We start from the raw sequence: 17,215 nt of genomic DNA, 5'->3' as shown, positions 1-17,215 counted from the left end.
TCATAATGAGAACCCATGACAGAAATAAAGTATTCAAATTTATATATCGCAAAGGAAGCACATGTACTTACAATTAGTGGAGGAAGTACATACCTATAAGAAGTACATGCCTACAAGAAATAAGCTGAAGGTACACTTCAAACGGGAAGAGGCGAGATTAAAGCTGAAGAAACTAATTCGAATTTCCCTCCTAAATTTATCGCCGTAGATGAGGAGTATTATTCCTTCAGAAGAAGAGCGTGATGCTCCGAGGCTTGTAAATCGACTTTGATCGTTATTCCATACCAGAAATTGCTGCGAATTTTCGCAGCTGCCAAGGACCACCGACTCCCTCCCTCGTTTCGAAAACAGCGAGAAAACTTATTTTTCCCTCGATACGTCTTCACGGTCGTTCGTTCTTCAGGGGCCGTAGAGGAGACTTTATTAAAGCGTGGGCTAGAATGCTCCCAGAGGACCGACACGATTATATGAAAGACCCAAGCCGATTAGCCATCGAGAAAAATTGAACACTCTGTCCTCTTCGTCCCGACACGCCTTATTCTTATTCGTCTTTCCGTATATTTTAACGAGCCTCGCACTTTAGAGACTTATGCATAAATTTGATCTGCGTGTATACACGTCCAGGTACGTTTTCAATTCTACCTTCATTTATTAAACCTTTTAATAATATTTTGGACGGTTGAGAAAGTTTTGTTTACGATATTTCCAATTTCTCTATATAATTTTCCAGTTTTTCAGTGATGAAATATTAAACTTCTTAAATAAATTTCTTTATTTTATATTTTTGTATATTATTTATTTTATACTTTTGTGTTTTATTCTGTTTATTTTATATTTACATTCTTTATTTTATTTATTTTGTTTATATTTTATTTTTTTTTATTTCATTTTATTTTTATTTAGAATGTATGATATGTTTATATTTTTTTATTTCATTTCTTTTATATGTATATCTTTTATTTTATTTATTTCATATTCATATTTTTTCACTGTATTTATTTAGATGCATTTATGGTACGTTTATAGTTCTATATTTATTTCTACGGTTTTATTATACAAGAAATCCATTTTCTCTTTTTTTCACGATTGAAAATCTTATTCAGGAAACGAAAGCACAAAAATAAATTCAAAAATAACCGTAAAGTATGCTTGCTCGTATGCTGTCCAGTGTAATGTCGATATTTCTCAAAGAAACGCGTGAAATACTAAATTATAGGATCCGAAGTGCATGATATTTCACCCGGAATCGTCGTTCGGAAGAGTTTTTTTTTGGAAGAGCAACGAGTCGCGCGAAATTCGAAAGCGGAAAATATTTCGCGATAAATATCGGGTTTTATTTTCCAGTCGAAATATCTCATGCAAAACGAAATATCTCATGCAAAACAAAAATGAAAAGAAAACCAACCCTGGTAGAATCCATACCACAGCAACAAATTATTATTCATAATCCTTTAGTTACTATTAATAATTATAACTTTTATTAGAAACAAAAAGAAACACCAAAAACGGTACATCCATTCCACTCATCACCCTCGTATGTCATTTTCAGACACACAAAAATGAAAAAATAACCCTTTTAGAGTCTGCCAGAGAAAAAAAATTATTATTCATAATTTGTTAGTTATTACTAATAATTATATTATTACAAAGAAAAAGAAAACATGAACAGTATACTGATTCCACGCACCCCCTTCATATATCATTTAAAAGCAAACAAAAATGAAAAGAACAACTTTTATAGAGTCTACCACAAAAGAAGCTATTATTCATAATTTGTTAATTATTATTAATTATTATATTATTATTAAAAAAACACGCATCAAGAACAGTACACTCATTTCACTCAGCTCCTATATATATAATATCATTTAAAAGCAAACAGAAATAAGAAAAACAACCCTTATAGAGCCTGCTACAGTACAAAAATTATTATTCATAATTTGTTAGTTATTATTAATAATTATATTATTACTAAAAAGGAAAAAGTCAAGTACAGTATATTCATTCCACTGATTACCCACATTTATCGTATCGAAGCGTAGAAAAATGAAGAAAAACGACCCTCGCAGAGTTTACCAACCCATTCGGAAATGGCTAGTGGTGGAACCCCGAGGTTCATCGATGATGGCCTATGAAATAATTTTCAATGACTCGTTGCGGGACATCAGTATGCAAATCTGGTCGAGTTAGACATCAAAGGAAAGAAACCGAGAGATTGGTACAAAGGGTGACCGCAATTTCGAAACAAGGAGCAATTTCCATCGATCGATCGGGCACAGGCATGGCGGAGTCAGATGAAACAAAAGCGGGGACTTTTGTTTCAACTCCGAGAGGAGTGGCTGGTTCTTCTTATCGATGCAAAACAGTGCGGAGGGTCGTAGCAATTAAGAGATAACAAGGTTTCCCCCTCGGCACCCCTCCAATTAGTAACACCCACGGCCCCCCTTACCGCTGTCAGACCAGGAACAACCCCCTTAGGCTTCCTTTATATCCACTCTGCCTAACCCCGTCATCCGTGTCTCCCTTCTCGTACTTTTCGTACCACTTCCTCCTCCGCCTTGTTTCACTGCTGTTCCTTCGTTTTTTCGCGAGTAATTATTTTTTCACCCCCCTCCCCTCTCCTTTTAACCTTATATATTTTATTATTCCGTTTCGTCCGAATTTATATATTTTTTATAGTTGTTATATATTCTGGTACTTGCTTCTCTGCCTTGTTTCAATTCGATACCTTCGATTTTTTGTGAATAATTAGTTTTTCACTCTTTTTTTTCCCCCCCCCCCCTCCCCACGTTCTCTTACTACCGCATATTTTATTATTTCATTTGATTCGAGTTTATGTACCTCTTTATACTTATATATTTTGTCACTTGCTGCTCTTCCGTGTTTCACTGTCGTTCCTTTGTTTTTTCGTGAGGAACTAATTTTTCACCCCCTACCCCCTTCTTTCATCCTTTACTGTATCGTACTTCATTATTTCATTTGGTTCACAGTTCATGTGATTTGTATACTTTTTCGTAGTTGTTTCTTTCTACCCTTATAATGTATACAAATATTTACTCTTGTTTTGGATCTACATATTTATGTGAATTTGCTTTTTCATATTTGAAGTTTGCCAAGTTTATACATACTAAACATAATTTTCTACGTAGTGATTGCCACATTGAAGATTTATTGTTATTATCTTTGTTTGGATACACACCAAACTATGAACACTTCCAAACTTCTCATTAACAATAAAATAAGCAAATAAAATTTAATCTACATTTTTTCTTTGGCTATTTTTCAATTAATACGTTGGTTTAATACTCCCCCTCACATTGCCAATTGTACACAAGCGTTTGAATCTGTCAAATGTCAAGATTTTATTGGTTAGGTTGTGACACATTTTTAAGTAAAATAATCGTTGATATACGATGAAGTAATATAAGTAATAAGTAATTTAATACCTTTCTCTGCAATGGCGAGTCTAGCACATCACCTGTTTAACATGTTTGAACACCCATAAAATTCGAACAACTTCTAAAATTTTTATCCAATCTAAAATGGAATAAACATAGTAGTGAACTAAAATAAAATACCTCCTCGATGTATAATTTTTCATAATTAAATATAACGAAATAGGCCAACTCCTAGTATAGTGGACTGTACTGTTGATCTGTATAAATGATATCAACACCTTGATGTAGTTTTATCCCACATATGCTCTACGATACTCAACTATTTTCTGTCCCATCTGTCTTGTGTTTCCTGCGAGAACGTTACAAAGTCTAGAGTTCACAAGAACTCTTGATAGAACCAAGTATTGTTCTATTGGTTGAGACAAATGATGGGAGTTGAAACAGTTTTCTGGTATCCACATGAATTATTGCCCCATGCGCCAAGTACTTGGCGTATATGGAGCCAAACTTCTACGCCCTATCGCTTTTTACCTGGAGTAAAGTCGGTAATACGGTATTTCTCCTTCGAGGATAATTATACCAACGAAACGGCACAATCACGGTTTATCCGTGATTGTAATCCTAGGTTCGGCTGAATTTTGCGCGGGACACATACGCGTGTAATGATTGAGATGTTGTGTGAATTGTGTATGTTCATATAATGTATGAAAATAGAAAGAACAAACCCGAGAGATTGGGCACAGGTCAATTATAATTGAGCTGTAACAGTGAAAATAGGTGTGAGCATGTGATTGCAAGAAATTTATTAGATTTATACTTGATATTTGTGTTTGATCATTTTTTGTAATTAAATAAAGAATTGTCCTTATTGTCATTGATATTTCATCCACCACTGACAGCTCTGTCCAGTTAACCACTTGCGCTAGAAAGACGTGCCACGCACGTCGTAATGCTTTTGTCGCAGAATCGCCAACGACGTGGTATACACGTCGTCAGGCAATTGTCACAGAAACACTGGACCGTTCTGACATACGCGTCTGTGAATTTCTTGCTAGCGCAAGTGGTTAAAGCTCTAACGCAAGGATTGAAACTGATATTATTCCACTATGCATCAAGAAGTTAGAGTCTTGGGTTGCAAGCAGTTATGAAGAAGTTAGACGCTTGCTAATTTTATCCTTTTTTAAATCTTTTACTTAAAGCTGGATCCAGTTAAGGCTTCGATGCAAAAGAAGTAACTAATGTACGAAGAAATTCGCATTATTGATGTATGTTAGAAGAAGTTAGAGTCTTGGAATCTTGATACCACCACTAACAAGAGGGTTAAGAGCAAATGGTATATTTATTTAAATGAAAAGCAACAATTCATACCTGACACTGCCATATTCGAAACAAAAACTACATATTCTGCCTGCATATCGTTAACACTGTTATAAAACGTTGTGAAGGCAAAAATAGTGTGAAACAAAACATGAAAACGATCATTTAATTAAAATGGTGAGCGAGGGAGCCACTATAGTGGCTCGTCGTTCGAAAAGATGACATCCGCGAAAGCCACTATAGTGACGCACCGTACCTAAGAAGTTAACAATCTCTTTGTCCCAATTTATTATCGCGATCTCCTTCATTTCGCATACCAACATTCGCCAGTGAAAAGGAACTTTTTCCACGGTTCCTTCAATTACTTCCAGATCGCGTGTGTACATCTCTCCTCCGGCAACGCCCTCTACATTCTCCGCGTATTTCTCCTCGTTCCGACCCGTTTCGAATCTCTCGATCTCCCGCCGTCGATTCTCCATCGCGTTCCGGCCGCCTGGCCTGTTTGCATAGAATGGAAGTCCGCAGGGGATTCCCGCACAGAGGGTGGGACCGCGAGGTGCCACTCGTGATGGAAGGTACATATTATCCTGCGCGCGTCCACGCGACGGCGCAGCGAAGGGAAGTGTAAGGAAATTGAGCGTACGTAAAATTTCCGCTCAGAGGAAATACGTGGAATCCTCGACGGAGTCCTCTGACTCTCTGTCCTGGCCCCTGTGTCGACAGACTTTGCCGTTTATCGTGATTCCCCTGGTAGAAATAGGCTTGGCTTGGGTTACTCCGAATGTGCAAGTGTTGCAGAAGAGGGTTGGAGATTTTTTATTTTTTCGATGATCCGAAATTTTCAGGAAGTCGGGACATATTGGTACATGGAAAAGTCTAGTCTTTTTTTCGTTTCGGGTTGAGTTTCTTCGAATGTCGAAGTGTTGGAGGGGTTTTATGTATTAATAATTGGAGATTTTTTACTTCTTTGAGAAATTCATAATTTTTGAAAGATTGGAATAAATCAAGATTTTAAAAAAGATGTAGAAGTTCGAAGTTGATTTTAACCCTGATTTAAAATTTTTGGAAGCTCGGGACATGTCGAAATATAAATATTTCTAGTTTTGAGAATTCGAAATTTAATACTATCCTTGTGATTCGAAATTTTGGAAAGTTCAAAATACTTCGAAGTTTTAAAAAATCACGGGCTTTGAGAATTCGAAATTTTTTACTTTTTCCGTGACTTAAATTTCTTGAAAAATAACGAAACATAATTTCTCTTTCACCATTGAGAAATCACACGGCTATATCTCAATTCAAAGTAACATTGTCTACATGTCAACATGTCTAAACAAAAAAATAATATTAGTCACAATTTCAATAAAATATAATTTTCAATTCTCTATTGAAAAAGATTTTAATCATTATACCTTAAGTCAGAGCAATATTCTCCAAAAGAAAAAAAAGGAATAACTGAACCTAATCTCTCTCTCTCTCTCTCTCTCTCTCTTCCTCTTTCTCTCTTTCTCTCTGTACTGAAAAAACACACTATATCTCAATTCAAAGCGAAATTCTCCATAGGAAAAAACAGAGTAACTGAACCTAATCTCCGTCAACGCTGAAAAATCACACGACTGTATCTCACAATCAGTTGAAAATAAAATTCTCCAGAGCAAAAGAGAAAAAGTAACTGAACCTAACCTCTCTCTCAGCACTGAAAAATCCCACAACTATATCTCAGTTCAAATCAAAATTCTCCAAATAAAAAACAAAAAACAGCAATACACGATTCATCTCTCACCACTGAAAAATCAGAGAACCTAATCGACATCCGACCTTCCTTATCGAGTAGTAGATACAACCGGACACGTCGTCCATACAGCTTGTTTTCGCAATTAGCAGGCAGCCTCGTGCAGCCTGGAACGTGTAATCACGCTTATGGGACGATCGGTATTGCAACGAAACACGACCAGGGAGAAAGAGCGAGAGATTGGAGCGTGGCGGGAAAGGAAGGGTAATTATTTCGAATTCAGTGCGTTCGAATGAAAGGCGCATCCGATTGATTATTATCGAATTGGGCAAACGAGGTCCGCTTGATGGAGGCCATTCAGGCATTCCTCGCCGGAAACGTGGATTTATCAACGTGACCCGTTGTTCGTGTATCACCGTCGATAATTGTCCAGCGAGAATTTTAATCGTGTAATTAAGTGACTGCGTCTTCTCGGAAACGTAAACTGTCATGACAATTTCAGTTGCATCGTTAAGTCGACAGTGTGATGGTCCCTAAGAATCCTAATGTCAAACCTAACCTCCAATATCCGAAAATTATCAACATCCTGCCAAGTTCTCGTGCCATGGCCGGAAACCAGATGCATTATTCTAAAACTAACCCTTTCTTCGTAATCACCCCACCCTGATTTCCTATGTCACACCCAGAACCAGATGTATTACCTTAACCTCAGAAACTTACCTTTTTCCGACAATCGTATGTGGGAATAGAGAGTGGGGAAGGATGTTTACGATTGTCGGAAAATGTTAGTTTTTGAGGTTAGGGTAATACATTTGGTTTTGTGTGTGACGTAGGAAATCGGGGTGGGATATTTATGAAGGAAAAGTTAGTTATTTAGGATGATACGAACCAAAGAATAAAACAGTATTAAGCATTCTTCAAGTCATATAGAGTCTACATTTTGTTCAACCTTTACTCGCGAGTTATACGTTACTGTGGTACATTATAATTGCGCAATTTGTTGTAAAGATCTATTGATACTATGATTCAATAGGTACGAATACTTAATATTTCGAATCTTTTTATCATACAAACGGATTCGACTTAGTTGGACGAATGTTTAAACTCAATATTTCATTGTTATCGAGAGTTGTTTGATTTCAGCCATCTTTCCCGTGACAACAGCGACTTCTTGGTCTGAGAGGTCGCTAGAGAGAGCTAGGAATGAAACGTTTTGTTTCGTGTTTATATGTTTGCTTTGTTTTATAACTCGCTTCATCTTTCGAATAATGTGTTCTTCTCGCCATATTTTTATTTAATGTTATTCGTGGTGAATATTGACTTGGATGGCAAATTGAGGGGCTGTATTGGGCGACAAAAATGGTAGCTTCACCCCTGAATGATAATAGTAATAGAATATTTATTAAATAATAGGGGTGAAATTTTTCTCTACATTTTGAATATATAATGAAATGACAGGAAACAAAATTTGAATTTTGCTCTACATTTTGAATATATAATGACACGACAGGAAACAGAATTTGAAATATATGGTGATCAAAGTAAACGACATGAAATAAAATTTTATAAAATTTAATGAAATTGAAAATAAAGTAGTTTAATTAAACTATCGACCTGTAATATATGTAAATATAGTATGAATAGATGATGATATTAAAAATTGTGAAAATAAGAACTTAATGTTAATTAATTTAATATTATTTCTAACAAAAGTATCTAAGTACTTTTAATAATTTCTAAAATAGAATGTTTAACAGCATAAAATACTCTGATTAATTTGATAATTCCAAGATTGAAGAAAGTAACTAAGGAATTTTAGTAATCAAACACTACCTTCACTTTCTCCCCTCGCAATAATTTTTCCTAACCTCACTTCCAATCCCCTACTTTTACACACCAAAGAAAGTTTTCTTTACCTAACCTAACCTAAACACTACAGACCCACATATAGAACCACCTTCCATAAGAAACCTACCCTTCCATGAGCAACGTTCACCTTCGTTCTTCTTTTCCTTTATCAAAGAGAATTATTATCCAAGTCATCTCCGGAAACCTAACCTAACCTAAATACTAACTGTCACGTGCAAAATCCACGCATACGCAATGCCATACCTTCCATGAATATTAAACTTCGTTATTCTTTTCTTCTTTCAAAGTGAGATCCAAGTTGTCTTCCAAAACCTAACTTAACCTAAACATTAACACTCACATGGAAAACCACGTTTCACAAACACATTTACCTTCGTTTCGTTGTTGCTCTTCCAATCTAATTAAGCTCCAAGTCGTGTCTTAAAACCTGACCTAATCCAATTACTAACACCCACGTGCAAAATCATCTTCCACGAACAACATTTACCTTCGTTCTTACTTTTCTCTTCCAAATTGGGATCTAAATTGCCTCCTAAAGTTTAATCTAACCCAAACACTAACACCCACATACAAAATTACCTTCACGAGTATCTTTAATCTTCGTTCCTCCTTTTCTCTTCCAAATTAGAATTCAAATCATCTTTCAGAACCTAACCTAACTCTAAACTATAACATTCACATCTAAAAGCACTTTCCACGATCACCGTTCATCTTCGTTCTTTCTTTCTACTTGCAAAGTAGGATTTAAGTCGTCTTCCAAAACCTAACCTAATCCAAACCATAATACATAGATTTAAAATCACTTTCCACGAAAAACCTTCTCTTCCACGACTACTGTCAATTTTTGTTCTTTCTTTTCTATTATAAATCAAGAATTAAGTTGGCTTTCAAAACCCAATCTAGCCTACATTCTAACATCCACATTTAAAATCACCTTTCAGGACCATGGTTCATCTTCGATCCTCCTTTCTTCTTTCAAATCAGAATCTATATCCCCACCCCCCACCCCACCAAAAAAATCTAACCTAGTAAAATTTTAACATCCACATTTAAAATTTCCTTCGATGACCATTGTTCATCTTCGATCCTCCTTTTTTCTTTCAAATCAGAATCTATATTCTCCCACCCCCAGGAAACTTAACCTAGTCCAAACCCTAACACCCACATCCAAAATCACTTTCCACGCTATACCTTCTCTTCTACGACCATCGTTCACTTTCATCAAGTCTTTCTTCTCCCAAATCAGGATCTAAGTCGTCTTCCAAAACCTAACAGTCAAATCCGAAATCACCTTGCACTGTCGCCGTTTACGTTTGTTCCTTCTTTCTACTTGCAAATCAGGATCTAAGTCGTCTTCCAAATCCAAGTCTAACCTAAACACTAACACCTACATCCAAAATCACCTGCTACGCAATACCTTCTTTTCCACGACCACCGTTCAGCTTCATTCTTTCTTTCTTCTTCCAAATTAGGATCTAAATTGTCTTCCAAAATCTACCTAGTCCCAAAAGCTGACTGTCAAATCCAAAATCACCTTACACTATCACCGTTGATCTTTGTTTCTTCTTTCTTCTTGCAAATTAGGATCTAAGTCGTCTTTCAAAACCTAGTCTAACCTAAACAATATCACCCACATCCAAAATCACCTTGCCCTATTACCGTTCACCTTTGTTTCATCCTTCTTCTTCCAAATCAGGATCTAAGCCATCTTCCAGGACCTTATCTAAGCCAAACCCTAACACCCACATCCAAAATCACCTTCCACGCAATACCTTCTCTTCCACGACCACAGTTCACCTTCGTTTCTTCTTTTTTCTTCCAAACTAGGATTCAAGTCATCTCCCAAAATAAGCCCTCGGAATGGAAGGAAATCCACGCGCGGGTATCGAATATTTCAAATCCACGCAATCGCGTGGCCCGATAAGCTGTTCCGGATCGAAAAGTCGGGTGGATGTTAGGGCTCTCGGCGTGCAAAGGTCGTTAGCAGAGTTTCGAGCGGTGCATAGCAATGAGCCTTGAAAAGGGGGTGGAAAACCTCCTGGGAACACGGACACCCGTTACGTTGGAGGCTCGCACGAAACGAACGGGCTGGCCCGCGACAATCGAGGGGTGTATCGGGACAAAACTGACTCATGGCAAGCGGGATAATCGAACTCGTTACGAGCATTCTCCGGATTCGTTTCGTGAGCGGAATAACGCGTGGGTTACTCGTTTCCACGAATTCACGTGGATTTTCGAGCGATGGAGGTCGATTAGAGATAAACGACTCGAATCTAATCGTTTTCTAGGCTTGTCGTGGCTAAGTGACGTTGATTTAATCGGTCGAAGGTGGGTAGAGAGAAAGAAAGAGAGAGAGAGGATGTTTCGTAGGTGGATCGTATCGATTTGAGTAGTTTGAGTTGGATAGGATAATTTGTACCTTGGTTTACTTGTTACCTGGGTGTGTATTTGCGATACTTAAATTACTGGGGTGTAACGTAATTAGAGAATTATCGATCTCTAATGTGTCTTTAGATACAATTTGCATAGACAATTGTAGTTTAGAGGTTTGTTGCAGCTAAGTAAATAGGTATAATTGCAGTTCTGTTTCATGATGAGTCAACGTCAATTTTGCTAAAATCAAGTGTATATTTCTAATAATTGCACAAATAAGGAGTACGAAACTAATTGCTTTGACTGGTTTGATAGTTTTAATGTTAAGTTAATACGATATACCTAAATTAATTATAGACATTATATATGGTGTGTGTATAATCATGTACCTGTTTCAGTACAAGTTGAGTATCGAAAAGTGTAAGTTAATATTTTCAAAAATAGTTGAATGTTTTTAATGTTTGTAATGTTGAAGAAAAATCTAAAAATAATTATTTTGACTAGTTTGTTGGATAAGATAATTTGTGAATGAGAGATTGAATATTTGAGGAATATTTTTAATTTCGTAATTATAATATATAAATTAGCTAAAATGGATAGAAATATGTATAAAAATATACTATGGTATTTCTTTATTAATAATCAGAAATAATTATGAATTAAAAATACTTTTATTTTACAAATTTACTTTAGCTATATTCAACCAGGTGTTCAAATTGAATGACACGCTTCAGAGGTTTATGAATTCATGCATTCGAGGATTTCAAATATTTGCATATGACGGAATATTTCACGGTGATATGACAGTATTAGTATTCTCAATGTAAAAATTCTGAGAATTTTGATAGACGTGTAAACGAATAATCATAATTTATAACACTGCTGTCACATTAAAATATAATATAACATAATTACAAAATTCAATTACGAGATTGAAATAACGATGGTACACTTCAACATTATAATTAATAAAAATCACGTTATAATCACGAATGAAAATATTAAATTAATGCAAAACAAAATTGATGAAAATATAAAGAAATAATTATTTATGACACTACTACTATTGCTATATTAAAAAGTAACACAATATATTCGCACATCTTTATACAAGTTCATATCATTTTTATAGTAACATTTACCATCTATCATTCATATGTATGTATATTTATATATATGTGTGGGATACTCTGTATATAATGAACATTAAATATTATTAGTGGATATATAATTGGATACATGTATAGTATTTAATATTATTATATATAGAGTGCACCACACATATATAAATATGCATACATATGTATGATAGGTAATAAATGTTACTACAAAAATGACTTGTATAAGGATAAGTTGTATAGGGATATATAGGAATAAAATTTCACATTTTGTTATTATTTTATTAATTATATATCTAATATTATTATTGGATATATATATATATATATAGTATTTAATATTCAATATAGATAGAGCGTTCCATACATATATATGTATACATACATATGTATGATAGATAATAAATGTTATTATAAAACTGATATTAGATTGTACAAGGATGTATAAAATTTCTAATATTTATTATATATACAGTCTCCCAGGCTTCACCCAACAAACTCTGTACTATGACACAAACCTAAAAGGATATTTGCTACCTATTCCAAGTATACAATACTAATTTCCACCTCTCTAACTGTATATTTCATCATCTTCTTCATTCAGCCTCTACATTAATTTCTCATGATTTGTCCACAAACATCAGCATCCCTCGTATATCCTTGACTAATCATCGTTAACTAATACAACTTCTCCAATTCCATTCTTATACCTCTCTCCATTTAAACCCGCAGTATACTTGGACTACCGAAAATTAGACCAGGCTCGACCAATCCTTCAGAAGCCACTACGTCATTCCGTGTTCCACGATCGTAACCGGTACACAAACGGGAAGCACGCGTAGAAAGCGTGTCACTCTACACGCTGGTTGTCACATAAATCACTAGCACGCCGCTTCCTCATTGCTGGCCACGAGTCAAGCGACGCGTGTTGATTTCACAACGTCGTCCATGGTACTCGAGCATAGGTCGAGGCAGGCCGGTTAATGAAACTAAATACACGAACAAACGTGGCGAAAAGAGAAGAGAGACCATTACGAGGCTCTGGTCTAACCTGCTCTCCTCCTTGATCCACTTGTCGGAAACATTTCTCAACGAAGGAGGAAGGGGTGGAGTTGCGTTCGGGTTCGCAGGCTAGGTCTTGTTAGCCCGGCAAAGGGGGATTCTGATCAACGAACCGTGCTGGCCTTAAGGGCGCTTACTCCCATAGACACGCTTCGTTTCTCAATTGATTCTTTATTTTACAATCGCCGTGACATCGTAAAGGCCAACGAATGCCGCGTCAGAAGGTTCTCGGCACACGATGCACCCCTGAACTTGTTGAACCCCGAGGCGACCGATCGATCGACCCTACAGTCTCTCTTCTCGTTTGCTGATCTTTAGCAGTATTTCGCTTTCTATCCAAGTCTCAGGAATGCTTTCCACATTTTATGTTAGGAATCGGTTATGCAGGATACTTTGCATCGAAGCAGTGCTGCTTAGGTTGATGGTGATAGTCAATAGTTGGAAATAGACGGACCTGTTCTCGTTTGCTGGACTGTGGTAGGATTTCGTGACCTATCGAGGTCTAGGGAATGTTTATATATTTTATTTTAGGAGACAATTAGACAAGACATTTTGTCATGTCATAAAAACGTTGATTCAAGCAGTATTATTACATTAATAATTATTAATATATATGTAGGATGGCGAATACTGATCTTGAGACACCGAAAATTGTCGAAATAACAAGAACACAATAACACAAACTCAAAACTCGTAAACTGATTTAACTTAGGAAAAGAACACCAAGATAACGAAACGAAAACACACAAAAACACACTCTTTTAAAACTCTCCAGCACCAAGCGACTCGCGCTTCTGCTGGTTACAACCGATTTCTAAGAACTCTGTTTTGGTTGTCAAGGACCACGCTTTTATGCTTTCCTTAACCTTCGCTTCACCTCCCCATAGGGAAGCCAAGCAGCTTAATTTTGTTATATAGAATAACTTTTCGATTTGCTTCTAAAAAATATCGATCGGTTTACAATTTGTTTTTGTTAGCAATAGCCGACTCGCGATTTCTTTTGGTATCCTATATATGTATTAATAATACATTAATATAATTATGATTTGCCGTATGTAGACGGCATCAACCGCTCTAAACCAATAAATGACTGCCGTATATATACAGCACCCGTCGCGAAAGGGTTAGCAGTCAGAAATTAAGGGTTGATGATTCTGTTCTTTTTTGAGGATTTTCTTGCTTGCCATCTAGGTCTCAGAAATGTCTTCCCTGTTCTATTTTAGGGGTTGGTTATACGTGTAACTTCATTCGAGTGACATCTTTTGGATTGAAAACATTAAATAGAAGAACTTTAGAATGATTTCATGTCCTATCGAAATCTTGGAAATATTTTTCATATTTTATTATATATTATACAGTTATACAGGATGTTTTTTCCTATCATAGGAACACTGATTTGAGCAATATTGTTGACAGTGAGCAAGTAGGGGTCAAAGGTTCTGTTCTTTTTCGAGGGTTTTATTGGATTCCCTTTAATATCTTTCGTATTCTATTATAAAATGTAGTTATATTAGGGTACCTCTTGATCGTAGAAACGTATTTGGTGTGAATAGGGTTCGTAACAGTGGGGAATTAGGAATCGAAGCTTTTGTTGTCCTTCCAGGATCTTAAATATAATTTCACACTATACCACATTCTTCGTATTCCATTTTCGACTTATTGTATTTATAATCATTTATAATTTATTCTATTTACAGATATCAAGGATTGTGCGTTATAGTGAAGGAATCACTATTAAATTGTGGTGGTCGAAGCTTTTTTGTTTTCTTCTGAGGATATTTAATATGGTTTCATGTTCTATCAGCTTTTCATGTGTATTCTGCACGTTACATTGTAGAGTACAATCAGATGGAATATCTTTTATCATAATTTCTCATATATTTAGCAACGTTGTTAGAATCGAGCAGTAGTCCTAATAACAGTAGGAGTTCGAAAGTTTTGCTCTTCTTTTAGCAAACTTTCTGCGTCTTTAATAGGACTTCATGTTCTACCGGACTCTCGGAAGTGTTCTATGTTTCCTATTATAGTACATAGTTATTTATATAGACCGGTACTTGGATCGAACAGTATTTCTAATAACGTAATTGGACTGATCCAATTGGATTCTGTTCTTGTTTGCTCATCTTTGGAAGAGTTTCATGCTCTATCAGGTTCTTACACATTCGGTTCTTCGGATTTTATTATAATATACAATTTCGTAGCCTACTTTTTGTCAAAGTAATCCAAAGAGTAGTATTCTGAGAGTAATAATAAATAGAGTAATAGAGTAATAGGGTGGACCAATTTGTCACTAAAGATAACATAAGAAGAAATATATTGTTTATAGATTGTCTTTAAAGAATTAAAAATTTATTGGAATAATAATAGAAAATCTTTGTCTACTATTCAGTCTAATTTATCTACCTTCAATAAACTTGGTCAAAATTGTCTTGAAACCATTCTTGATACTCTTATAATTTTGAATATATTAACATAGATATTTAATAGTGGATTGGATGAAGTACAAGTATAATAACGAAGTAAAATAATAATATTGTACAATTACTGCATTTTTGAAACCTGCTTTCCAGTTAAAAATGATTAATTATTAAATTATTAAATAACTAAACAATAAGGAACAATATTGCAAAAGTCATTACAATTAACTGTATTGAAACATTCGCAAAATATAAAATATATATAATAATAGTGTAGAGATTGAGTGGGTGTTAAATAATATAAAACCATTTATTAAACATAAAATAATAATACAATGTGCGGTGACGGTAAAGACTACGAATATAGATATATATCAACTAAACTCTTACGACTACAACTAACGACACGATTATAACTAACAACACAATTACAACTAACAACACGATTACAACTAACAACACAATTACAACTCACTGACCCAGCTTGACTATCTCTCAAGCACTGTCTCTCAAAAAGAAGGCCCCCTAACCATTTCTGCCTTCCTTATATATTCCCTAAAAAGCCTCCCCCAACACGACCAAATATGGTCATGCTAAGGGCCTGACGCATCGCCGGGGTTTTTCCGAATGACCTGGCCCTCGAACCCTCGGCGACTTTCCAAACCAAAGTCACCTACACACGAGGTGGGCATTCTGCGATACTACAATAGTATGTATAATAGTAATGTAATAATAGAAAATGATATAAAATTCTTCAAACCAATTTCTATAAATTCCCCATCTACATTTTACTAAGAGAAATATGCAAATACAAATAAAAATTTTTTACAAATAAAAATACAACTTTTTCCCAGGAATTTCCATATCTCATTCTTTCACCCTACACATGCATTCTTGTTCTCGTGTACAGAATTCTAAACACCCAGTTCAGAGTTCTAGGTCTTCAGAAATTGTTCGTGAGTTATGATTTGTTAGTTGGTGCATGCAACGATGAATAATACAAAATGACCCCGATGCAACGGTATGTCTGACCTTTAAGCGTTTGTTTTATTTAAATAATTGAACGTTAGCGACAACGCGTTCAGCATCCTTGATTTATCGACCCTTATTGGTACATAAATGTCAGCTCCTCCAGCGATTAACCTTTAAACAACGTTGTAAATCAACCATGAGCCATTTTAAGCGGATAAATCCGCCGACCCTTCCGCTCTGTTTCCCGTTTCCCATGAATTAGAATAATGATCGATCCCCATCGGCGATTCTTGTCCCAATAATCATCAATTTCCCTGGTTTCGCCCCGTAGAAGGAAGCCACTCTACCGAGTCTTCCGGTTCCGGACCTGGAGCCGACCTTGCAGAAATACTTGGCCCAGGTCGAGGCAATTGCACCGCAGCATTTGCCCAAGACCAGGAGCCTGGTGAAGGCCTTTCTTTCTGGACCTGGACCCAAGCTGCAGCAGAGACTTTTGGAACGTCGACAGAAGATGACCAACTGGGTGAGTGAATTTTTTATTATTTTTATTCTCAGTACAGTAGAACAAATAATAATAATGCTGCAGGAATAGCACAGAAAGAAAATATTTATTATAAATAATAATATTGGTATGAAAATAGTAGTATAAATGTAAATAATATTATTATTATAAATAATAAATAATATTAAATTATAATAATATTATTAAGATTCGTCGTGAATCTTCTGTTATGCGAGTCATTAAAATTTAGTTCAAGGTTTAACTACATTTGTTCATTTTTTTTTTTTAATTTTAGCGTTCGAGCACTCGTCCGATGTTTCTTCGTTTGAATTTCGGATAAATTTTAGTTTTTGCTTTGTAGGATTAATGGATTTTGCAAATGAAGACAAATGAATTATACGATGTCATGAATCTTCTATTATGTGAAAAATTGTTTTATACCAGCACTTTGTTTTTTA

The 17,215-nt window shown here is 35.5% G+C and overlaps 1 protein-coding gene across 1 annotated transcript in view; it reads left to right on the top strand.

Annotated features, from left to right (window-relative positions):
- LOC108545405 (peroxisomal carnitine O-octanoyltransferase) overlaps positions 1-16,778 on the top strand; it is a gene marked incomplete at its 3' end in the record, with an annotated part of 42,820 nt that extends 26,042 nt beyond the window's left edge. Inside the window, exon 3 of the mRNA XM_017896991.1 lies at positions 16,587-16,778. Coding sequence (XP_017752480.1) covers positions 16,587-16,778 — 192 coding nt within the window. The remainder of the gene's footprint in view (positions 1-16,586) is intronic.
- Positions 16,779-17,215: the final 437 nt, after the last annotated feature.

The sequence above is a fragment of the Eufriesea mexicana genome, unplaced genomic scaffold, assembly GCF_001483705.2.
Source record: "Eufriesea mexicana isolate 0111107269 unplaced genomic scaffold, ASM148370v2 scaffold442, whole genome shotgun sequence".
Taxonomy (NCBI): domain Eukaryota; kingdom Metazoa; phylum Arthropoda; class Insecta; order Hymenoptera; family Apidae; genus Eufriesea; species Eufriesea mexicana.
This window is presented reverse-complemented; position numbering and strand designations above follow the sequence as displayed.